The 22,031-nt window shown below is 37.6% G+C and overlaps 1 protein-coding gene across 3 annotated transcripts in view; it reads right to left on the minus strand.

Annotated features, from left to right (window-relative positions):
* FRMPD4 (FERM and PDZ domain containing 4) overlaps nucleotides 1–22,031 on the minus strand; it is a 308,889-nt gene that overhangs the window by 11,316 nt on the left and 275,542 nt on the right. For all 3 annotated transcript variants that reach the window (XM_071561918.1, XM_071561826.1, XM_071561738.1), the window contains 7 exons: nucleotides 19,610–19,655; nucleotides 10,808–10,912; nucleotides 9,558–9,665; nucleotides 6,490–6,621; nucleotides 4,397–4,516; nucleotides 3,527–3,663; nucleotides 2,205–2,331 (listed from right to left, as the gene is read on the minus strand). In XM_071561918.1, coding sequence (XP_071418019.1) covers nucleotides 2,205–2,331; nucleotides 3,527–3,663; nucleotides 4,397–4,516; nucleotides 6,490–6,621; nucleotides 9,558–9,665; nucleotides 10,808–10,912; nucleotides 19,610–19,655 — 775 coding nt within the window. The remainder of the gene's footprint in view (nucleotides 1–2,204; nucleotides 2,332–3,526; nucleotides 3,664–4,396; nucleotides 4,517–6,489; nucleotides 6,622–9,557; nucleotides 9,666–10,807; nucleotides 10,913–19,609; nucleotides 19,656–22,031) is intronic.

The following is a 22,031-nucleotide window of genomic DNA, read 5'->3' on the forward strand; positions in this document are numbered from 1 at the left end:
CTTGAGTTTCAGATTGGGGAGGTTTCATTCTTAACATTAATATCTTGCTTGTTTAGTTAAAATGCACTGAGGACTTGAGAATGGGCTGATCAGAGCACTGCAAGAACATCGTAACTGCTTCAATGAAGGGAAAATGTTAAAGTACTCAGATTAAACATCTGTTCATTGAGGGATTTCAAGGCTAAGACAGCAGCTCTCCATTCATAAACTCCATCAGTTCTTAAACGTTTATGTACCTACATAGAGAAAGAGAACAAAGAATTTGCTTTTGTCAGCTACGTATATTACATTTGGCTAGGTACTTGTGGCATTTGGTATATTATTCCAACTCATTACTGCATTTCCTACTTTGTAAAATGAAACTCTTTCACTACATTTAGTAGGTAATTAATCTGAAATCTAAATACAGCACATCAATACATAAGATCATATCATGTCATACATGTCATAATTTGTCTCCTTTTTTTCTCCTCTGAGTTCAAACTCCCTACTAAGAAAATAAACTTGGAAATACTTTATAAGACAGAATGGAAACAAGAAACAGTTTATTTCACCCAAAGAGTCTGGACCCCAAATTTATACGTCTAAATATATATTTGGACTTTTAAAAGATAATAAAAAACAGTCTTATCGCATTTGCTAGTTTCATTTCAGCCACTAGAATTATAATTCAAAAACTTATTTGATTTTTAACAAGATTTTAAGGGCCCCCTATCCTAAGTTTTTTCTAGACATCCATGAGGAAATGGAAACTAAGCAGAGCAACTAGTGATAATGCTTTCCCCTTTTCTTCACCAAGTATTCACTTGGTGGAGAAACACACAGGAGTTGTAAAAAACAGGAGAATCCTGAGAGTGAGAAGCTTCCCTTCATGCAAAGGAAGAGAAGACCCCATAAAGAAATCAGTTCTTGTGTTAGCACCTACAGATGAGATAGAAAGTGATGAGGAGCTCAGATGTTTTGTTTCTGATACCTGCCTGCTAAAAAAGGCAGGTCAGAAACAACATATTTCCAAAGCTCAAATCAAAGAGAATGAAGCAAACCCAGAAAGTCTGCTTGCTGCAGGAAGGGACTGTTGCAAAATCTCTTCTAACCAAGAACTGATACTGTATATCACTGTAAGGCATATCTTACTCCTGCAAGGTCTGTAGCAGTGATGGCTTTCAAAATTAACCCAAGTTTACACTAACAAGACAAATAACAAGCCATTAGCATAATTTAGCTTTAGTTTCAGCAGTGTAAGAGACATATAGAGCTTCAGAGAAGTGGCCTTTCTTCCTGAGCATCACAGGTCAAAAACATGTTCACAGTCATGATCTGAAACATCCAAGCAAGATTTCTGCTGATCACCATGAACCTTTGCTCAGGCGCCAGATGTTTTGAGGTTTTTCCATTCAGAAAAAAGGTGCGATGAAGCAGGTTTCAACTCATTTTATGTCTCAACTAGTCACTCTTCGATTCTTTTTGTAGTCCATGAAGAGAAATAAGCATTTCTAGGACACAAGTAATCTGACCTATTTTTGGTTCCTAATGTGGGATGGGATGAATTGCTCCCTCGAAGTGCCTATTTCTCTCCATTGACTACACAGAGAGACTAGATGACCTGCATTACTCATTGCAGTGTCTAAAAGCTGTCTCAGATGTATGCATGTAACAAAGACATTTCTCAGAGACATTGTCTTCTCCATGTTTTTTCCAGCTAAAGTGAAAGCTAAGTGCTAGGAAAAGCATTTTACAATAGTAAGGAGGGTCAGTCACTGTAAGAACCATCACCTATCCAGGTAGATCTTGGCCAGCGAAAAGTCTCTCTCTAGTGTAACAGAAAACAATCTGAAAAACGGCATTTCTGTCCAGGACATAGGTTAATGTTTTGCAGATGAGAACATCAGAGAGACAATAAGAACTTTACTAACAAACCTGACAATCATAGAAAGCACTAAATCAATTTAAAAAAATACATATCTTTATCACACATGACTTATTAATAACCAGTTCTCTGTCTTTGTCAAGATAAGATAGTTTAGTTGGGGCATAATTAATTACATTTAATTGTTCTTGGCTGTGTTGTATGAGCACCTGAAGCTAAATCTCTGAAAATATAATGGCTAGGTGTTTCTCTGAAGGATTAGCTTTAAATGTTTCCCATGCATGCCACCCTTCCTGTTCTTTTAAACATACTTTCCATTATGATGCAAATGTAATACCTTTTTTCCTGGAGGAACTAGGTTTTGATTTGCTTTGACAAGGTGGGAAAGTGCTTTCTTTATGTTCTTTTCTTTCATGCTTTGTAGCACAGCAGATGGAAGAAAAGTCTCTAATCCCCATTCTTTTCTGCAATAAAAGGTATATATTTAATTTCTCATTCCTGCGGTGATTATTTATCTAAAGACTGGTGACTATGATGTCAAGATCACCTGAAAACAGGAGAGTTGATCGAGTCTGCAGTTCTGCAATAAGACATTATTTTCTAGATTCAAACTATATATTTCTTAAGAAAAAGATGTTTTTAAATGATAAATAATCTCTCTTCCATCCCTTCCATCTCTTCAATTGTGCCATTCAGAAAAGAATGTTTCAATTTGATACTTCAAGTCTACATTAAACACTATTTGATTTCATGGGTAACTTCCATTACAGAACTAAAAAACAGATAATTTAACAATGTACGGTCAGATGTAACTATTTTCTAGGCTTCTTTTAGAGCTTGCAAACCAGAGTCATTTTCTTTGTCATTTTTTTTTGGGGGGGTGGCTGGGGGGCAGGGTGCTCCCCCTCAAAAACAACCCTCCTTTTACCAATCTTTTTTTCCTACTTGAAGAAAGACTGACTCTTCACTTTCTAAGTAATTATTTTTGCTGATTCATTAATAGAATAGCATGTAACACCATCTTCAATACGGTGGATAAACTCTACAAGACTAAGTGTGTAGCAGTTATTATTTCTATTTTGCAAGTAAAGTAAGCAACAGTAATAAAAATTTTAGAGTTTGGGTTTTTTATTTTGTTTTTGGTTTTTTTTTTGTTTGTTTCTTTGTTGTTTTTTTTAATCCAAGCATATGTAGTCATTCACACTGGAATTTTTAATTTTCTTTGCAATTACATACACATGTCTAACATAAAACAGGTCCCTACTGAGATACTTCTGCATTTAAAAAATACTAAAACATGGAATCCATGACCCAAATATCTTCTGAAAAAAACCAATTATCTGCATCTTACTATAATAATCTCTACTAAAACTTTACAATTCAGACCATATAAATTTAGATCTTAGATCACTGAAAGCAGAGTAGTTAACCTGATTTACATTTACAGGCTATTTCACATGCCCAAATAGATGACCAAGAGGCAAATGGACTAAAAGGACTATACATACTGCTCTTAACACAACTGAATCAATTTCAGTGACAAAGAATAAATCTAAAATTGGTGCAGAAACTCAGACATAGTGAAGAAACAACCTTAAAGAATATAGGAGTTACTACTAATGTTTAACTTTTAAAGAACACACAGCATTCTCAACTTACTCTATATATTTGAGTGAGATTTTCTGGGTTTGCTTGGTGGTCACAGTTGCAATATACATTTGTAATGCAGCCAAGCGCAGGGCAATGTCATATTTCAGTTCTGGTCCAAATCTCTCCTGAACCACATCGTTACAGCTCTGCCAAAAAACCAGTAGAGGGAGCATGAAGTTTAAAAATCTTGCACTAAAAATAAATTGTCTTTTTTTTTTCTTTTTTTTTTCATGAACACTGCATGAAGAGTAGCCCCAAACTCAGAAGCAAGACCATGCTGAAGGTAGGACTGCTGCTCTCAGAGGTGTCAGATTCTCATCAGGATATGGGCAGTTACAAAGAATACCACTACTTCTGCCAAAGAGCAGAAGGCATGAGCATTTTGACCTTAGCTCTCTTCATCCTTCCCAGGTAGGAGAGTAATCCTCCATCACAAAGAGTGCTAGGAGACTATCAGTGAATCTGGACTCAGGAAAGAAGGATTCTACCTGGTGAGATACTCAGGAGAATCACATTGCTTGTACATTTGTTTTCCCATCCACTTTACTGGAAGTTCCTTTTCAGACATCATTTCTGTCTGATATTACAGAATCATAAATAAGTATTAGCAATTAATTCAGCTTCACTCTTTTCTAAAGCCAAATATACTTTGGAAAGATATCAAAGCATTACTGTTTGGAGAGACTTATGAAGAAAGGGGACTTTGCAGATGATAGAGATTTGCACATTCCCCAAGTGCATTCATTGGCTTTATGCAGCCGAAAACAAAGCCAGGATCTCCTGTAGCCACACTTTCTATGTGAAGATGTAAATTTATATATACAGTAAGTGCATTTTTTTGTTTTCCCCTTTACTAAAAATGGCTGTGCTTTCACTTACCTGTACATACAGATATTCAAAAGCAACTGGATCTCTTCTTAAAAGATCAATGGGATCCTTTGGGACAAAGCTAATCCTGAAAAGACATCTCATCTTGTGTGAGCTTGGCCTTTGAGTCACCTAGGACAGAGCAGTAATAATATTAGAGCTTGGCAACCCCTGCCTGAGCAATGTGCTCTGTAGTGTCAGGCAACGTGACCCCTCTCCAGAGCCATGTGGTAGCAAGAAAAATAATTCTGTCCAACAAAGAGCTCTGCCATGGGCTATTTATTAAGTTCTTCACCTAAGAATATCATATTTATAATCTTGTGGAAAGAATTTTAGACTCATATAGGCATGACTGCCTGATACAACTCATCCTCAAAGCAAGAGAATTCACTCAGTCAAAACCAGAGTGAAAGGACAGAGAAAACAGACCTTAATGAAAACCATCCAAGTGAAATACAAACTGAGTAGAGCTTTGGCAAGACTAAAATACTTAATAAATGAGAAGAGACAGAAGTTTTTTGGGGAGAAGTCACATTTTATTTCTGTTTGAGAACACAGGTGAGGCCCAGCTTGGGTGCTTTTCTCGCTTTCTCTTGCTTGCTTTAATCCATTAGGCAATTTGTGAGAAATTGGATCTTTTTCCTGGGTTGAGAGACCTACTCCACAACTTCTGATTGAGACTCAATGCATTAAAAAATTAAAAAGATCTCTTTGTGTGTTGGTCAGCAAAACTTTGTTAGGCATCTAACACTGTCATCCAGGTATATTCACAGGAGACCACCACATAGCTAATGAATACTGGATGAAAGGTTAACAATCCAATAACACCATTGTAAGTCATGGTCAGCAGCAACATTATAATGACAAATTAAAGTTTTGCTGATTTTACAGGAACTTCAAAGAAGACACCCTCAGAATTAATCTAATTTACCTAACTTACTTACTTAGACTAATGTAATTACAAAGTATGGGTATTTTATAACCAGCAGCTTTACTTCATAAAACTATACTTTTAAAAATCCCCAATAAAGTCTCTGTCTTGCCCTAAAAATTCTCAAAAGATGCATTTATCACACACTGTCTCTGACCTCATTCCAAAGTATCTAGGCATACTCTGTACATATAAACAAAAGCTCTGGATGGGATCCTTGAAAGCTCACTGACTTGCTTTATTCAGATCCTTCTGATTTCAATGAGAATTTTACCAATTATTGCAGAGGAGACAGATAGGACAGGAGAGCCAGCCAGTATTGAGTACTTTTGGATACTGTGCAATCACTGTGTAGCTGATGCCCACAAGAAAAGAATGTTAGCCTGGCAAAAGCAAGTGCTTAAAGATTAGAAAATACAAGAAATACTGTTAGCTGGTAATCTAAGCTCCTTTATACCATTACACAGACTGTAGCGATAGGATCAAGGAGATTCTGTAACTGAAATTAAACATATTTGCCCATCTGATCTAAGAATGCATTTCTTTTTTTTTTTTTTTCTTTTTCAAATAGTTGAAATTAAAAAAACCCAAAAACCAATGTCCTCCTCAGACACAGAAATTTGATGGAAAATTTCAGGCTAAATAATTTGCCAAAATGATAAGCAGCTAAAATCAGGGTACTCTGTTGGTAACTGTGAAGCAGCATCGCCTTTATTCACACCTCCTTGATCTAAGTGAAAAAGTCATACCAGCGTTTTCTGGGTCACAATTTATCATCACTAAAGTGACACAAGGTATCATCACTGCATAAACAAGACAAACTTGACTTCCTCAGAAAGAGGAATATTCTCAGACATACAGATCAATATAATCAGATTGGAACCAAATATTGAAATAAGGTTTTTAAAGAAATTTGGGCAGACTGTGGTTCTCGTAACTTCTTAATACTTTTGAATGGTCCATTGAAGCAATGAAATAAGATGTTTGTATAATAAAAATATTTGCTTCCTGTGAGAGCCTGATTCTTACAACCACATCTAAATACCACTGCTGTTTGATAGACTGGATCAAATTATAAATCTTGTAGCTAACTCACTTCAGTAATGAAAAAGATGGATAATTTACTGATTAATTCATGTCATTAATATCTGTTTTCATGTATCATTACACAAACCTGAGTCAGAGTCTCCTGTTCGTGTAGCAAAAGGAGTTTTGTTCCAGATCCTTCAACCCTCTGCTCCAGCATCAGGGAAAAGTGCTCAATACACTTGATGGAAAGTTTTTCTTGGAGTGTTAAGATGACATCCTAATTAACAAAGGATTTATAAAATTTACTTAAATTCATGAAGTGATGGGAACCAAGTTATTCAGTGCTCCTTGCCCTGCATGTGCCCAGAACAGGGTGGAAGTCCAGGCCTCAGGCCTGTTCTGCACAAGTATACAGGACATCACACTCAGTGAAAAAACTGCCTCTTTATAACCAAATATCCCTGAGATGGTATTGTCCACCAATGTGAAAAATATATACATGGGACTGCTGTGAATGGACAACATTCTGTGTGGTTTAACATGCAGATTATACTGGTGTGGCCCTTAATTCATATGCCTCTGTCTCCCTGGAAATAAAACCATCAGCAAAGGAGAGATGATCTTGCCACTATTCATTTCGTTGGGGCAGGGCTGTCAAGCAGTGCAACCCACATTTATATGTTCAACAAAACCCAAAATTTAATGCATGGCCTTTATTTGCTCTTATGGCAACGGGGTTTTTCAAAGTCCACTTCCTGAGTTTTAAATGCTGACAGAAAAGTCAATGACGATGATACCTATGCAGAACAATAGCTCTAAATTGATGGACCATATCACTATATAGTATAAACCCCAAATTTAGAGACTTCTGATTAGTTTTTTTTCTCAGCTGATTATGTCTAAAGGTAGTTAATTTGAGATACTTTGTAAATGTATGAAAATTATTAATGTCATCTGGCAAGGTATCCTTTGCTTGAGAGAATTTTGTAGGAAAAAGAAACACATAATAACCTATCATTTAGAAATCATTTCACATTATGTTGGTGACAGGATTAAAATATTTCTAACCCTTCAAGAAATTTTCAGATATACACAAGTATCGAGATGGATAGCAGATCATGATGAATTGTAATCCAGGTGTTTTAACATAATTTAGGGAGATTAATTAATCCGTTACTGTGTGATTATGGAAAATCAAGACCAAACTGGTGGAAGGACAAAAAAAAATATAAGTGGAAAGACATTGACAACTCTGGACAATGTAAAGAATTTAAGATGGTATTAATGAATTGCAAGCAATCACTCTAAGTAATGGAACCTAATATTATGCTATTCTGACTAATGGGGAATGTATTGCTTACACATTAAATCTACTTTTATTTATACTTCTAAACTATGCTAAAAAGATAAGGTGCATAACAGTGACATGAAGAAGCATAATATTAAAGGTAAGCTTTTGAGAAGTGGTAATAACGGCACTGTTTTCCATTAGCTGCCTTGAACATTTTAAAATATGAAGAGAAGGCACATAGGTGCTGAATTACTGCCCCAGAGTCAGCCCAGGTACTACCTCTGAGCAACAAGGAAAGCAAGAACTGCAGGTTAGCTGCTGCTTGCACCCTCCTTTATTAGATGCTGAACTACTGGCCTGCTATGTGTGAAAAACACCTGTGTTTACTCTGATTCAGATGGGGCATGTCCAGTTCACCTCAGTTATGCAAAGAAGCAACAATCCACACTAACCCATACACAATGAGGAATATACACACATATGCAAGTATGACTCATTTATGGCTGTGCAGGTCTCAGAATAAATAATTGCCTGAATTAGAGGTAAAGGAAATTATTCCTACAAATAGTCAAAATTACTAAGGTCAAAGCAGGTTTACAACATCAATACAGCTACACAGCTGAGCCCACATAGGTATCTGTGCAGATGACTTCAGATTTGACATATGGTCTTATAGTACATGACATATCCACAACAGAACTACTAATGCACCATGATGGCTAAAGACAGATATTAAAGGGCAAAACATCATGGAGCAGGTTGGTTGTTTTTGTGTTCATAACAGAAAATACTGGAAAGTCAGCCCATGGGCCTTAGAAGGATATGGAGACCTCACTATCTACATGAATTGTGCCTCCTATTTCTTCACCTAACCAAATTCTCAAATGGACTGAAGAAATTCAGTATCCCATTGATATGGAGGTTTGTACCCATTACCTGTGCTCAACTAATGCCTAAGGTGTATGTGTATATATATATATGAACTATTAACAAATATTGCAGTGTATTTTCAAGTGCAACTTCAGTATCTATTTTACCATCAGACTGGACTAAGTTTCCTATCGTCTACCTTACCAAATCACTTTCTTTGCTGTTCTAACTGATTGAGCATGTTGCTGTATGAAACTGAGCACAAAGGCAGTCTTCCTTCAAATAGGCAGTTTTAAAATCCCTTAAAACTAGGAAAAGCTGGCAATGCAGCTGAGAATTGCATCTTCAGCCTTTACTGATCACTCCCACCTATGCATCTCTCAGGTCTCAGTGTTCCACACATGCAAGCTGCATGCAGTGAACTAGATTTGGTAACCAATTTGTTTTAAAACTTTACCCAAACAGTAACACTTACAAGACTAGCAGCATACCAAACAGTGCTAGTCATGCTGCTACACCACTCCAAGTTTCTCACAGACAATAATACCTCTGATTTAGGAACCTATACGGAACAGTGTCACAGACGCTCCTTAGCAGCCTCAGTTGTGTGGCAGGGCTTCACCTTGTTATTGGTTTATGTGAAATGTATTACAGAAAACATCAAGTACTGAAGTGAGCAATTTGTCAGTGACATAACCCTACAATATCCCATCCTAATTTCACTGGATGAGAAGCTAAATGATATTCAATTAGCAACCAACATCTTAATCTTCTCAGCTCCTGACTTTTGCTGACAAATCATGCTTTTGTTTGGCAGCATATCAAAACAATAGGACCACATCATATTAATTGTGCTCCAGGCACATTAAAATCATCGCTTCTTCTTCAATGACAATAAAATACGTTTTTAGCAACAGAAAAATGGACCAAAACCTCATTGTTTCTGAACTGTGACTCCAGCCTCAACAAAACACACTAGTAATTTTGTACTTAAAGCATTTCAAGTAAATGATAATTACTGAAGGTCTCATACCAAGGTATATCTAGCCTACCTTTATTGAAGTGCTGCAGTCAAAACGGAAAGATTTGGTTTGCCCATTTTCAAGATACACCTTTAGAACATTTGGCATGAAAAGAAGTGAGTTGTCCTTAACTGTTTCCTGTCAAGCAAATAAGTGAATCAGATTACAACATGCAACATGGGAAATCTAAACACTGTCCTATAAAGAAGTACATAATTCAGATGGAAAGGTAACAACTGAAAAGAAGGTGCTGGCCCTGAGTGCAGAAATATCTATGCCCTGCAAGGATCTAGCCATGGCCATTACAGATGCCCTTTGTAAGTCTCTGTCTGGAAAAATACAACTTTTCACATGCATTTTGTGTCTGGCTTGGAGTTCTCTGACAACAAACATTACCGCTAAAATTGAAATGTGTTCAATAAAACAGAAAAATGGATTACTAGGGAGCTAGTTTCTGTCTTCAATCTACAAAACTGAAACTGCATATTCAATAGTAAGAATTCCAATCAAAGTGTTTTAAACTTTCTTTGTAGCAGGATATTAAATGCTAGTATCTGTCATCATTTAAGAAGAGCAACATATAACATTGCTACTTAATTTGATAATTCATAATAAGGATAGTAAAATAAAGAGGAAAAAGGAAGTGAAACAAAGTCTGGGGGGTTTTTGTTTGTTTGCTTCTTTCTATTTTAAAAAGCAGAAAGTGCTTTTGAAAAAATTCAATATCAATATACCTTCGAAGAGAATTGTATAAAGATATGAGAGTGGAATGATATTCTGGCAAATTATGAAAATTATCTGGAAGTTCATGTTTAAAGAGGTGTACAGTGCCTCTCAAAGGGAGGCTGACTTTGCCTGAGGGCTGGAAACAAGAAGTTCAAGTACATAAAATATGTTTTAAAGAGGTCTGTGAGGCGATCAGTTTTTTCTGGCATGATACTTCTCTTGAGCTTAGGCGTTTTACTAATACAAAATTGATATGAAAAAAAACCTCCAACAACAAGCAAGCACAATGAAGACTGCAAAGACAGACAGATAAGCACTATCACCACAAAATGCATTTACTAGCACTTAGATTTTGAGGGACAAGTTTTTCCAAAAATAATGCGTCCAATGGACTTAAAAGATCTTTGGAAAACTTCAGAAACAGAAAACCTCTTCTCTTTTAAAGTCTATCACTGTTGTTTCTACCATATAATTTTCCCTCCCTTTCCAGCCATAAGCCATACCTTTGGATGAAATGCTGTCCTTTCTGAAGTAAAATAGCTAAAAATACTCACCGACACCTGGCCATTGATAATTACTTCTTCTGAGAAGCGCACTTTGACAGGATTGGACTTCAATCTTGCCTTTTTTGCAGCACTAATAAAAGCTGATTTAGGAGACTGGAAAAAAAGATGATGACAAGATATATCATATCATTTTAAATGAAAATGTTTTTCTCCTTTTCAGTTATTCCACCTGTTTCTCACACACTTGGAATTCCACATATACAGCAGCACTTTTCCTGCTGTTCACTGAAGAATAGAAATACAGTCAAATCATAATGAATGCTCAGATAATACATATGTACATACACATAAGGAATCATCAATGCCTACTGCACATACTGAAAGTTATCCTACTGTCAGACTGGAGCCATGAGGAGGGCTCTCAGTGCACATAAGAATTCCCTGTAGTGCTTCCACAACAATTGCTGTTGACCAAACTTGTCTGCAAGAATGAACACTGACCAGTGACCTACCAGTAACCCTTCCTTCAAAATCTGAATGGAAAATTTTAGCATAATCTGTGATCCACCAGATAGATATACACATAATTTTTGCCCAAAAAGTGTCTGAGACCTCTCCAAAATTCAGTGGTGTATTAGTCCACTTCAAAACACAGGTGAAAACCACTAAGAGGTACCGGTAGGCCAGCAGGCTTTCCCTAAAGGTATCCCCTAAACACACCCTGTGCAAGGCTTGCCTTCATTAGATCAGAAACATCGTAGGGCTTCATGAATTAGAAGTCCAGAAGTATTCCTAATTTTCTTCTGGGACCTACTTCACTTTTACCTACCATATTATAGAATGGAATCATCTGTGATCAAGTGTTCAGCCCTTAGGAAAAAACCAAACTCCTCTATTTGAGGCATTTGGATAACAACCCATTTTTAGTAACAAATTCAATATTCACAGTCAATAGGATTTCCATTTTCAGCAGAACAAGAAGGGGTGGCTTATCCTCAGGTCAGTTACAAGCACAGCGCTTCTGGCATTAACTCCATAAGCTTGATAATGGGCAATGGAAAAAATTCTGGCTTTGGCTGAAAATCACTAGACTTCTTCATGTCAGGTTTTGGTCCTTTTTTTTTCAGTACAATGTGAATTAAAATTTTCATAATCTTACTCTAACTTCCAAGACGTGGCCTAATAGTTTTGGATAATGAAAAGACTAACTGATGTTGGTATGCCTGTGAGAAACCAGGGCAGGCATGACTGGTGACAACCAATGCAGCATGACAGTAGCCCCAGTAAACCCAGGAAGTCTTGTCACTATCACTCTAATTTTGACTCAACTAACAATCTGCAGGAGTGATGGAGTAGTCCCAGGCCACGTGCTCTTGTCTCTGATCTCTGTTGAAACTGCTTAAATAGTTATTTTCTTGTGATGCAGAGACCTTATATCTAGTAAATAGCAGGAAGAAGTCTCTAGTTCATTACTCTATGCTTCTGATTAATTATCACACTGAAAACATGGTAACTATTAACTACAGCCTCAGTATCAACAATCAACAAGGAACGAACGATGCCACATTCTCCCAGGAAATACCAGAAACATCCAATAATTCCTGGAGCACAAAATAGAAAAAAGATATAAAAAATGCTTCACTTCCACAGTTCATTCTTTCTTACTTTTCTAGCAGCTATAACCATTAACTTTTTAATCAGTAACTGTAAATGACAGAAAATTCAACTCCACAAAGAAACGAAGCCCAGATTCCAGTCAGTGCTGAAAAAGGTGGAAGGTCCCCCAGATTTGAAACAACCATCGAAACAAAAGTAAGTAAAAAAACCCCCCAAAACGAGTGTCTCAGGGCAGGGGACTCTGTTGACTTCTTCAGCAAGAGGAGACAACACAGAAATACTGAAGCAGCTTACATATTGTGTTCTAGAGCTTATTCCTAGAAAGAGAAAGACACAGTATGTAATAGTACTGTGACTGATATAACAGCTTTACAGATGCTTATCTAATTTCCCTTCTCTCTATGTAGTACTCCCCTGTAGTGTGTAAGGGAGATAGCCTATATGGTACCCAAGTAATGGACTGCAAACTTTTGATTCCCACTGCCACTGGGCAGCTCAACTATGGGACAAGGCCACTGGCTTCCCCTTGCAAGGACAAAGGAGAAAGAGTGGCTTTCACTTACTTTTCTTGCTGGAAGATGCTTTGTACAGTTGTTTGCTCTTCTTGCAGGCGAGTCACCAGTCTACCCTCTCTTAACAGGCAGACTGCCAAATTTTCTCTGTACGCTGGCAAGGTTATTCCCATACAGCAACTCTGGCAATCCACTATGTGTCTCTATCGCTCCCTACAGTCTCTCGCTTTTCCTCTCTACAACCTCAAAAGTCGCTTGCAGGGGACATAAGCAGTTAAATTATGCTATTGCAAAAGTGCAGTAGGGGAGTCCAAGACAACTGAAAGATGTCAACATATTTGAATTCCCAAGAACTCCTTCAGGACATGGAGATTAATGTACATATTGCATAGCCATGGGACCACACCATGGTCTACCATAAAACGTGGGGCTTCATTTCCATTTCTGTGGCAACATGGGCAGGACTCTGGCCCTTTGCCAGACACTCTGGGTGAGCCTGGAAGCAGATTGCTTTCCAAAAAGCTTCAAACTGCAAACCATGGGTGTAAAGAAACCCTAAAACAGCTGTGCCAGGTATTTGGGAGAATGTTCTATGCTGGTTAGAGGTTTGAGTAATAGCACAGCTTTTGCATTTAATTGCACATTCTCATTGTTTCTACTGCTGCATCAACTTGGCACTTAACATTTTCTCTTTGAGAAAAAACGTGTTTCCAAAGAATGCGGCAAATTCCTCAGAAAACAGCTGGGTTTGATTGTCGAAACTTGCTTGTCTAACAGTCTCAGCAAGATGATGTGCCGCCCTATTCTTTTTTTATGTCTTCAGGTTTGTAGAAGAACACTATCAATTAATGATTTTCAGAGTGCCAGGTTCATTTGTTTCTGATGCTCTGTATTTTAGCCAAATGGAAGCCATTATCTTCAGTTAATGACCTTAAGCAGGAGGTGTTTACACTAATGCAGAACATTTATCACTGCAAGTAAAGTATTTGCATTGTCACAGATAAAAACAGCTTCATTTGAGTGACTTTTGAAAAACAAGGGCACACATTTTAACAAGGAGTCAAAATAATTAAAAACCCCTCAAACTTCACTCTGTGTGACCTAAGCACTTTTTCCTATTAAAAGGTCCAACTTGTCAGGATTTTAAGTAAATTTTACTTGTTTACAGAGAATTAAAAAAAATAAATCAGCTGATGATTTCAGCACTATTTAAAGAAAATGCTAACAAGAAAAATGAAGTATTGCACAGAGATTTGCCTGGAGAAAATTATAGTGCAGACCGAGACTCTACTTTGAACCCTGCTTACTAGGGACTGCAATTAATGGGCATCCCATCAGCAGGGTCAAAAGACAAGAGATTGCGATAAGAAGAAGAGACTTTCTATAAAATATGATTTTCCCATTTTCTGAACTTCTCAAAATTAAGATACTATTTTTGTCAGCAGCATTATAGCAGGTCATTTTTTGATAGATCTTAGAAAAAAACCTACGTTTTGAGGGAAACTTTTTTGACAAAAATAACAATGTCTTGTACTTTATGCACTTTTGCAGCTAGACTATAATTTGAGGGAGATTCTAAGGGATGTCATTTTCATTTGCTGAAAAAGCCCCTTTGACTGCTCTTGCCAGTAGAGGTGCTGCAACAACAAAATCTTTATTAATGCTCAGGAAAAAGAAAGATTAAGTATTTAGAAGACCATACTGTAGTACTGGGTTACCATAAAGAAGTAAAATTACAGCAGTATAGGACTGTCACAAAGTGAAAAGAAAACCTGCTCTGTGACAATAAGTATCACAATACTACATTTAAAACTACAGCAAAAATGTAATTTTTAAATAGCCATAGAGTGTATATATGCAATAAATTTTAATCTTGTTACTTAAAAATAGCCATTATTTTAATATGAAATATGTTTGCCAGAAAATAAGGAAAAAATTGCATCACTGCAAAAATGTGTTGACTTTTTGGTCCACCCCTAACAGCAATTATATAAGCCAAAATTTAGCAAGGAAATAAAATGGGAAAACAAGGAACAATTAAATTTATTAAAAAGGACATAATGCACAAAGGCAAACTAAATATGGTAATTTCTCGCTGTGAATGAGGCTGAAACAACTACACTGGCTCACAAGAGCATTGTGGAAGAGCAGGTAGGGACATGGGAGAAATAACATCGGGAAGTTTTACCAAATAGTAATTTGTTCTGATGACATGGCACTGACAAATCTCAATCAGGAATATTTCTTGGCACAAATTTAATTATTGAAATAGTGTTCAGATCTGGGTTCTCTCTTAAAACTTGACAATCTATCATAGACAATTGTATTTTACTATTCACATTACTTATATTTTACCATTTTTAGACAGTTATCATAGTCTGATCATTAGTCCCATAAACCCTCAATAAGATTGTTGCCACAATCATTATGATCTATAAATAAGTGCCTTTTATTGTAGTTTTTCTGCTAACACTGTGCCTCAGACATGCAACCATATTATAGTAAGAAGCATCATCTCTTTCAAAACAGAAAAAGATCCTATCTTTTTCCTGTTGCAGAACTTCATGCACAGCAAAATTGCCATAGATCTCAGCTGGGCTTGGACTTCACCCAAGAAGCTTAAGAGATTAATCAGGAAAGCAACCTATCAAATGATCTCTGTACATAAAATCTGAACAGATATCAAATAGGTAAGTTATTTGATTAGAGTAATGCTTTAAACTTAATAAAGCAACAATCAGAATGATAGTTCATTCACAGAATAAAACAGTCAAAAAGTATAATCCAATGCCGTACTTCCAGAAATCAAAACTTTGAACTGCTTCAACTGCTCAGTGACCACCTGATAAGCAGTGGTGATAAGCACCTAGCACAGATTTGTAAACTGATGGAAAGAAAAAGATAGCCCAATGCTCTGGTTTGGTCATAATTAAAAAGAAATTTTAATGAGTTTCATTAAACAAAACTGAATGCACTTAAGCAAAAATGATCTGCAAAAGCTTTCAAAGAGTACTGAGTACTACAAATCTAGATCATGACTACTTTCACCTGCAATCACAAAGGATGGTTACTCAAATGCAAAACCAAAACACACTCTAAATAGCACAAATGAAAACAATTAAGAAACAGTACTCTTGTAATCCATCCTGCCAGATATTTTCGTGCAATAGCAAAAGGAAAATCATCATCAAGAAGAGAGATCTATGAAAAGTTTGTAAAGATGTATTCCTGCCAAGAACAGGGAAAATATTGAGTCTATTTAATAGTTCTTACTTTGCCTGGTTTCTACTTCATCATTTTGGTTTTATTGGCAACATAGTAAAAGGAAACATGGAGGAGGCAAAATTAAAGAAATTAGGAAAGTACACGTCCTATCGTAATTTTTGAAGACATAAATATTGTTTTCAAACTGTAAGACAAACCATATTTATCAGAGGACCCCCCTGAATAGAAGACCAGGACAGGTACAGAGCTGGAGTGCAGCAATATCCAGGACTGCGGAGCTGAAAGGGATGTCACCTAACAAGCTCAGGAACTATTAACAGCAACCTTGTGGCAGCATGAGGGCCAGCAGGAACCAGATGTTCAAGGTGAGTCAGGAGTGCCCAGGAGACTTTGCAGCCCAAGGTTTGCATAAACTGAGGGACTTTCCCTTGCTTCAGGGCTCAAACTTGTCTGCATACACTGGCAGCATCCCAACTGCTCCATATCATAGAATCATAGAATCATAGAATCGATTGGGTTGGAAAAGACCTCCAAGATCATCGAGTCCAACCCTTGGTCCAACTCTAGTTCATTTACTAGATCATGGCACCCAGCGCCACGTCCAATCTGCATTTAAAGATCTCTAGGGATGGTGAATCCACCACCTCTCCGGGCAGCCCATTCCAATGCCTGATTACTCTCTCTGTAAAAAAATTTTTTTCTGATATCCAACTTAAATTTCCCCTGGCAGAGCTTAAGCCCGTGCCCCCTTGTTCTATTGCTGAGTGCCTGGGAGAAGAGACCAGCCCCCACCTGGCTATAACTTCCCTTCAGGTAGCCTACACACACCTTTGTTTCCACTGCAGAAAAACTTGCAGTTGAAAGTGACAAAGTAAGAATGCTATGAATCAGTAAGACCCTGGTCTGGACAGGTAGGGAGGTAAAACAATACTGCACAAACAGAAGAAACCTGCAGGGTGCAACAGTCCTGTAGTTGAGGCTTTCCCAACAAGCTCTTTCCACTGAAGCATCCCAACTTTGGGATAAGATTGGGTCAATTAAAGCTAGCACTAACATGCTTACATCAATCTCATCTTCTAACTGCTCTGTGCACGTTCTATGGGAGACAATCTTCATGCCTACACGAGATAAAATATCAATCCCCAAAAACAGGAGTGTTTTTCTAAGGCAGAGTTGGGCAACTCTTACAGATATGCCATAGTGTAGCAACACAAATATATGTATAAAATGGGCACATCAGCCTACATGGCTGACAGGACAGTAAAGTGTTTCCATGCCATCCTTAGTTCAGTGATATCTAGAGGTAGTTCGGTTATTGATTAGTTTTTGGAGCAGATTCTCCCTTGTCAGGCCTCATACAGAGCTTGGACCCAAAGAGCTGGGAATCACAGAATCACAGAATTACAGAATCATAGAATGGAAGTGACCTTAAAGATCACCTAGCTCCAACTCCCCTGCTATGGACAGGGACACCTTTCACGAGACCAGGTTGGTCAGACCTCCATCCAACCTGGACTTGAATGTTTCCAGGGACAGGGCATCCACAACTTTTCTGGGCAGCCTGTGCCAGTGGTTGATCACCCTCAAACAGTAGAGAATTTCTTCCTAATATCTTAATCTAAACCTACTCTATTTTGGTTTGAAGTCATTCCTCCTTGTCCTGTTACTATATGCCCTTGTAAATAAGTCTCTCTCCATCTGTCTTGTAAACTCCCTTCGGGTACTGGAGGCTGCAATTAACATTACCCCAAAGCCTTCTCTTCTTCAGGATGAACAATCACAGTTATCTCCACCTTTCCTCATTGGGGAAATGCTCCATCCCTCTTATCATCTTGGTGTCCCTTCTCTGGACTCGCTCCAAGAGATAGATGTCCTTCCTGTGCTGGTGACCCCAGGACTGGATGGAGTACTCCAGGTGGGGTCTCACCAGAGCAGAGTGGCAGAATCACCTCCCTTGACCTGCTGGCCCTGCTGCTTTTGATGCAGGTTAAAGGCTGGAGTAGGACTGTACCCATGCTGTAAGGTCTTTCACTGAACATGGAGTGCACAGTTCATTTGGGTTTCAGATTCCCTTACATTTAGTACCTATAGGTGTTCTCTCAGACCAGCAGTGTAGAGATAACAGAACACAGCACCTCACAGATATGCAATACTACACTTTACTGTCCACTTTTAAGAACTATACATAGATATATTAAAGCACACGCCCTTTCTTCACTTGTCATTTAAAGAAAAGAATGAAGTCTGTCAATAGATGAAACTTACATAAAAAAGAAAAGTGGGTGAGGATTTCTTTGCTCCCATATTATATATATTCACAGTGAGTGAAACCACTGGCTGTAAACCAGCAAGCTTTAAAAGCAGTTAGGTTTCTTTATTTAATCAGGCCATGCCTGCATTTTCATTTAAGATGGCTTATGTTGACCAGATCCCAGCTAACCTTCCTGACAGTGGTTTTACAGCTGGGTGGTAGCCTCTGCCTGGTTATCTGTGGAATGCGTGCTTTTCTCTCATTAATAAGTTGCAGTCCAGACTGGCTTCTAGAAAAGGCGCAGGACCAGCACAACTACATGATCACCTCAAAACTAACCAGAAGGGTTAATGACTAGTACAAAGACACACAGCTCAGGCCAAGTTGCTTTTGCAAGATGTGTGTTTTGCAGTCTCATCAGATAAATTTGTTTTCACATCTTTGTGTCAAATCCACCTCATCTCTAATTCTTGGGTGAAAAGGATGCAATTATCTCTTGCTAATAAAAACTATTGTGTATCAGGCTAACCAAGAGGGAGCTGAATGGACCCGCTCGATCTGAAATCACTCCTGATGCATGACTGAAGCTCCTCAGCAGCCCAGAACGTATGCATGGCTGTGCACAAATGTACAGCAAGAGAGAGATATGCATCCTTCCCTGGCTTGGCTTCTCTCCTTTTGTCATGGGAGGTGGGTTTGAACTGACAGGTCACAAATCCACTCTCACAGACTACTGAGGCACATCACATAAACCAGCTCTCTGAGGCGGGCTGCAGTTTCCCCCAGCCCACTTCTCCCAGCTTCAAGCCAACCTCACACAATTGCCTGTCTGTCTCTTCTCTCCCCTCATCTCCACAAGCTCTGCACTGGTAATGCAGACAGAGCCCTCCCTTACCTAGGGTACAGCTGGTTTGCTACAGCAGAGTAACTCTGTGGGACCAAGGCACAATCAAGAAAAAGCCAGGAGGAACAACAAATCAGAACTGAAGCAGAACTCAGCATCCTGCTCCATCGATCTCCCTGATACGAGTTTAAAGACACTGCTGTTATTTAACTTACTAAAGAAGCCTTTGAGTGTAGAACACAGTAACACTGTCTTAAACATCACCTTTAGGAGACACAGCCCTTATTGCACTTATTTCTTTTTATTGCACAAATAAGGTAGATACATGGACAGAATATAGGCAGAAAAAGAAGTTGCTATGTTGCTAGGAAACTAATTCAGAAAACACTGACAATACTTACAGGGTAAGGTTGAACAACAGTAAGGAGGATTGATTCTTTGCAGCTTCTATAAAAAGAAAAAAAGTAAAATCAAGTAAAGATTCATATTTTTATTCACTACAGATAACCAGCTTTTCTTTTTAATGGAAAAACAACTAATATGGCAAAATGTTTATTAAAATCACATAGCAGAGAATTGCAGAGATTACTATTAGGCCAAAATAACAATGGCTATTAGGAAAGAAGTTTCCTGCAATCTAAAAAATTGAACTTACTTAACTTTATACTTTATGCTACAAATTTTTGCTTCATCAGAGACCTGCATGCTGTAATAATAGTTGTCTCCAGCAAGAACGAAGTAACTTTTGATTTATTGTATTAGTTCAGTATCTACAGAGTATGAATTTCTTTCACTTGCTTTACAAATGCAAGTAACTTTTTATACTATCTAACTCTTGTACACTTAAAGTCAAATCTATTTGAAGACAGCAGTGTTTTTTTCAAAACAAACATGAGGATAAAATTCAGCCCTCATTTCTTCTTTAGCTCACCTTTTTAAATGGATGGGAAAAGACTAATATTTGTTGAACACCCCCATAAGAATTTCCCTATTTTTACAAGATTGCTAAAGAAAAGTTTTTCTTTCAATTTAAACAGGTCCTCTTTAGGATGAATTTAGTAAATGGAAAACATATGAGCAGCTCTAAAAAAATCCAACTGATTTATGGGATAAAGAGAAGAAATTACTAGGAATCTTCATGTGATCAAGTGATCTGGACAAATGACACATGCATATTTTGGCTGTCAGTGGTTAGTTGGGGGTGGTGGACAAGTGGGGAAAAGCAAAGGTAAAGTAGAAGAGGAAGGAAGAAAAGCCAGAGTCAAGATTTCCTGTGTTACCTTGTTGATCTGATGGCTGCTGAGGGCAATATTACCTAAGAAAAGGTTAGTTGCCATTTCATTGAGATACAACTGAATTTCTGTTCCTCTTACTACTTCCAGACTCAAATTGTTTATTTATGTGACTTACTGCCTGGCACTGACATGTAACTAATTTGGCGCATGCCTGAAAACTACCTAAAAAAAAATCCCACTGTATTGGTGTTATAAAGGGCCACCTTTTACACATACTCACATCTGCGATATACAAATCAAAAAGCCAAAAAGCAACAAAAATAGAGGAGAGACTGAAGACCCAGTCAGAAACTGGTTTGGAAAGCCAGGCTATACTTGACAAAGCCAACATATCACAGAAAGCCAACAGGGATAGCAAATTCTATTTTTGTCAAGCTATCAGTCATGAAGGGGACAAGTTCTGATCAAATATCCCTAACTAAAAAAAAAAAATTGTTAAGTTTCAATTTTTACTTAGATATTTGTATCATTACAGTAAAGGATTGTAGGTAGGCTTTTCAAAGGAAGGGATTGAAGGTTTTGGCTGCCTGTCTGGACCTGGAAGAACAGCATAAACATTAATTCAGAAAGTTGAAAAAAATAAGTTACGAGGAGCTATATGTGGTGAAAATTATATGTTCTGCCAAAACCCAACATAATTTTATCCCCTTCAGATATAAATATAACTATTTTCCGGAATTTCCCACAATTATTTTTCATTTCAAAAGAATATATTCTAAAGTTAGATTCTAGATATTATTTATTCAATCATGAAATCGGCTTCACATACAATGCTCATAATGATGAAAACTTACACTTCAATTTTAAGGTCTGCTACCTAAAGTTTTGGAAATCTCCACAATTATTCTTTATTATTCTCCATTGTTTTTCTTGAAGACTTTTAACTCGCAGCTTAAAAAAAAGCAATGCCCTTTCTGATTGGGGTAACAACAATATACCATCTACTTTTTTCCTATTCTACTGCCCTACCACATTTTTGGAAATCTGAAAAAGCATAATAAGAAATGTAATTTTTTACAAGAATCTCACAGCCACATCTATGGTGTCCACAGCTATCCAATTATGACCGCTCTATTAACCTAGGCATACAAGTAGACAAAAAGGCCCACAGTTAGTTATGGGATGAACTGCTGCCCTGGGGTAACTATGTCATGCCCAACTGACTTCTTCAATTACTTTCAACCCACTACTTCATGCTTTTCATGCAACATAAGAATACCACCTGCCTCTGCCTCCTCTGGCCCAGCTACCTTAGAAATTTGTCTTAAAAAATGAAAATCATCTTCTCCGTAAAATGTTTTTCGTCTGTTCATTATTCTTAGATTAAACCAGTCCAGGTACCAGTGGTGTAGGCAAGATTCATTCTAGACTAACATGTGCTTTTTTTTTAATGAAAGGTCAAAAGATATGATTTGTGGACAAGACTTTCCTACAGGATAACCACTTGCATGGGAGGATGCTAGACCCCAGACCATTCATTCAACATTTGAGGCCCTTTTCAGTATTTGGACACAAGCACATTACATGT

The sequence above is a fragment of the Pithys albifrons genome, chromosome 1 (genome assembly GCF_047495875.1).
Source record: "Pithys albifrons albifrons isolate INPA30051 chromosome 1, PitAlb_v1, whole genome shotgun sequence".
Taxonomy (NCBI): domain Eukaryota; kingdom Metazoa; phylum Chordata; class Aves; order Passeriformes; family Thamnophilidae; genus Pithys; species Pithys albifrons.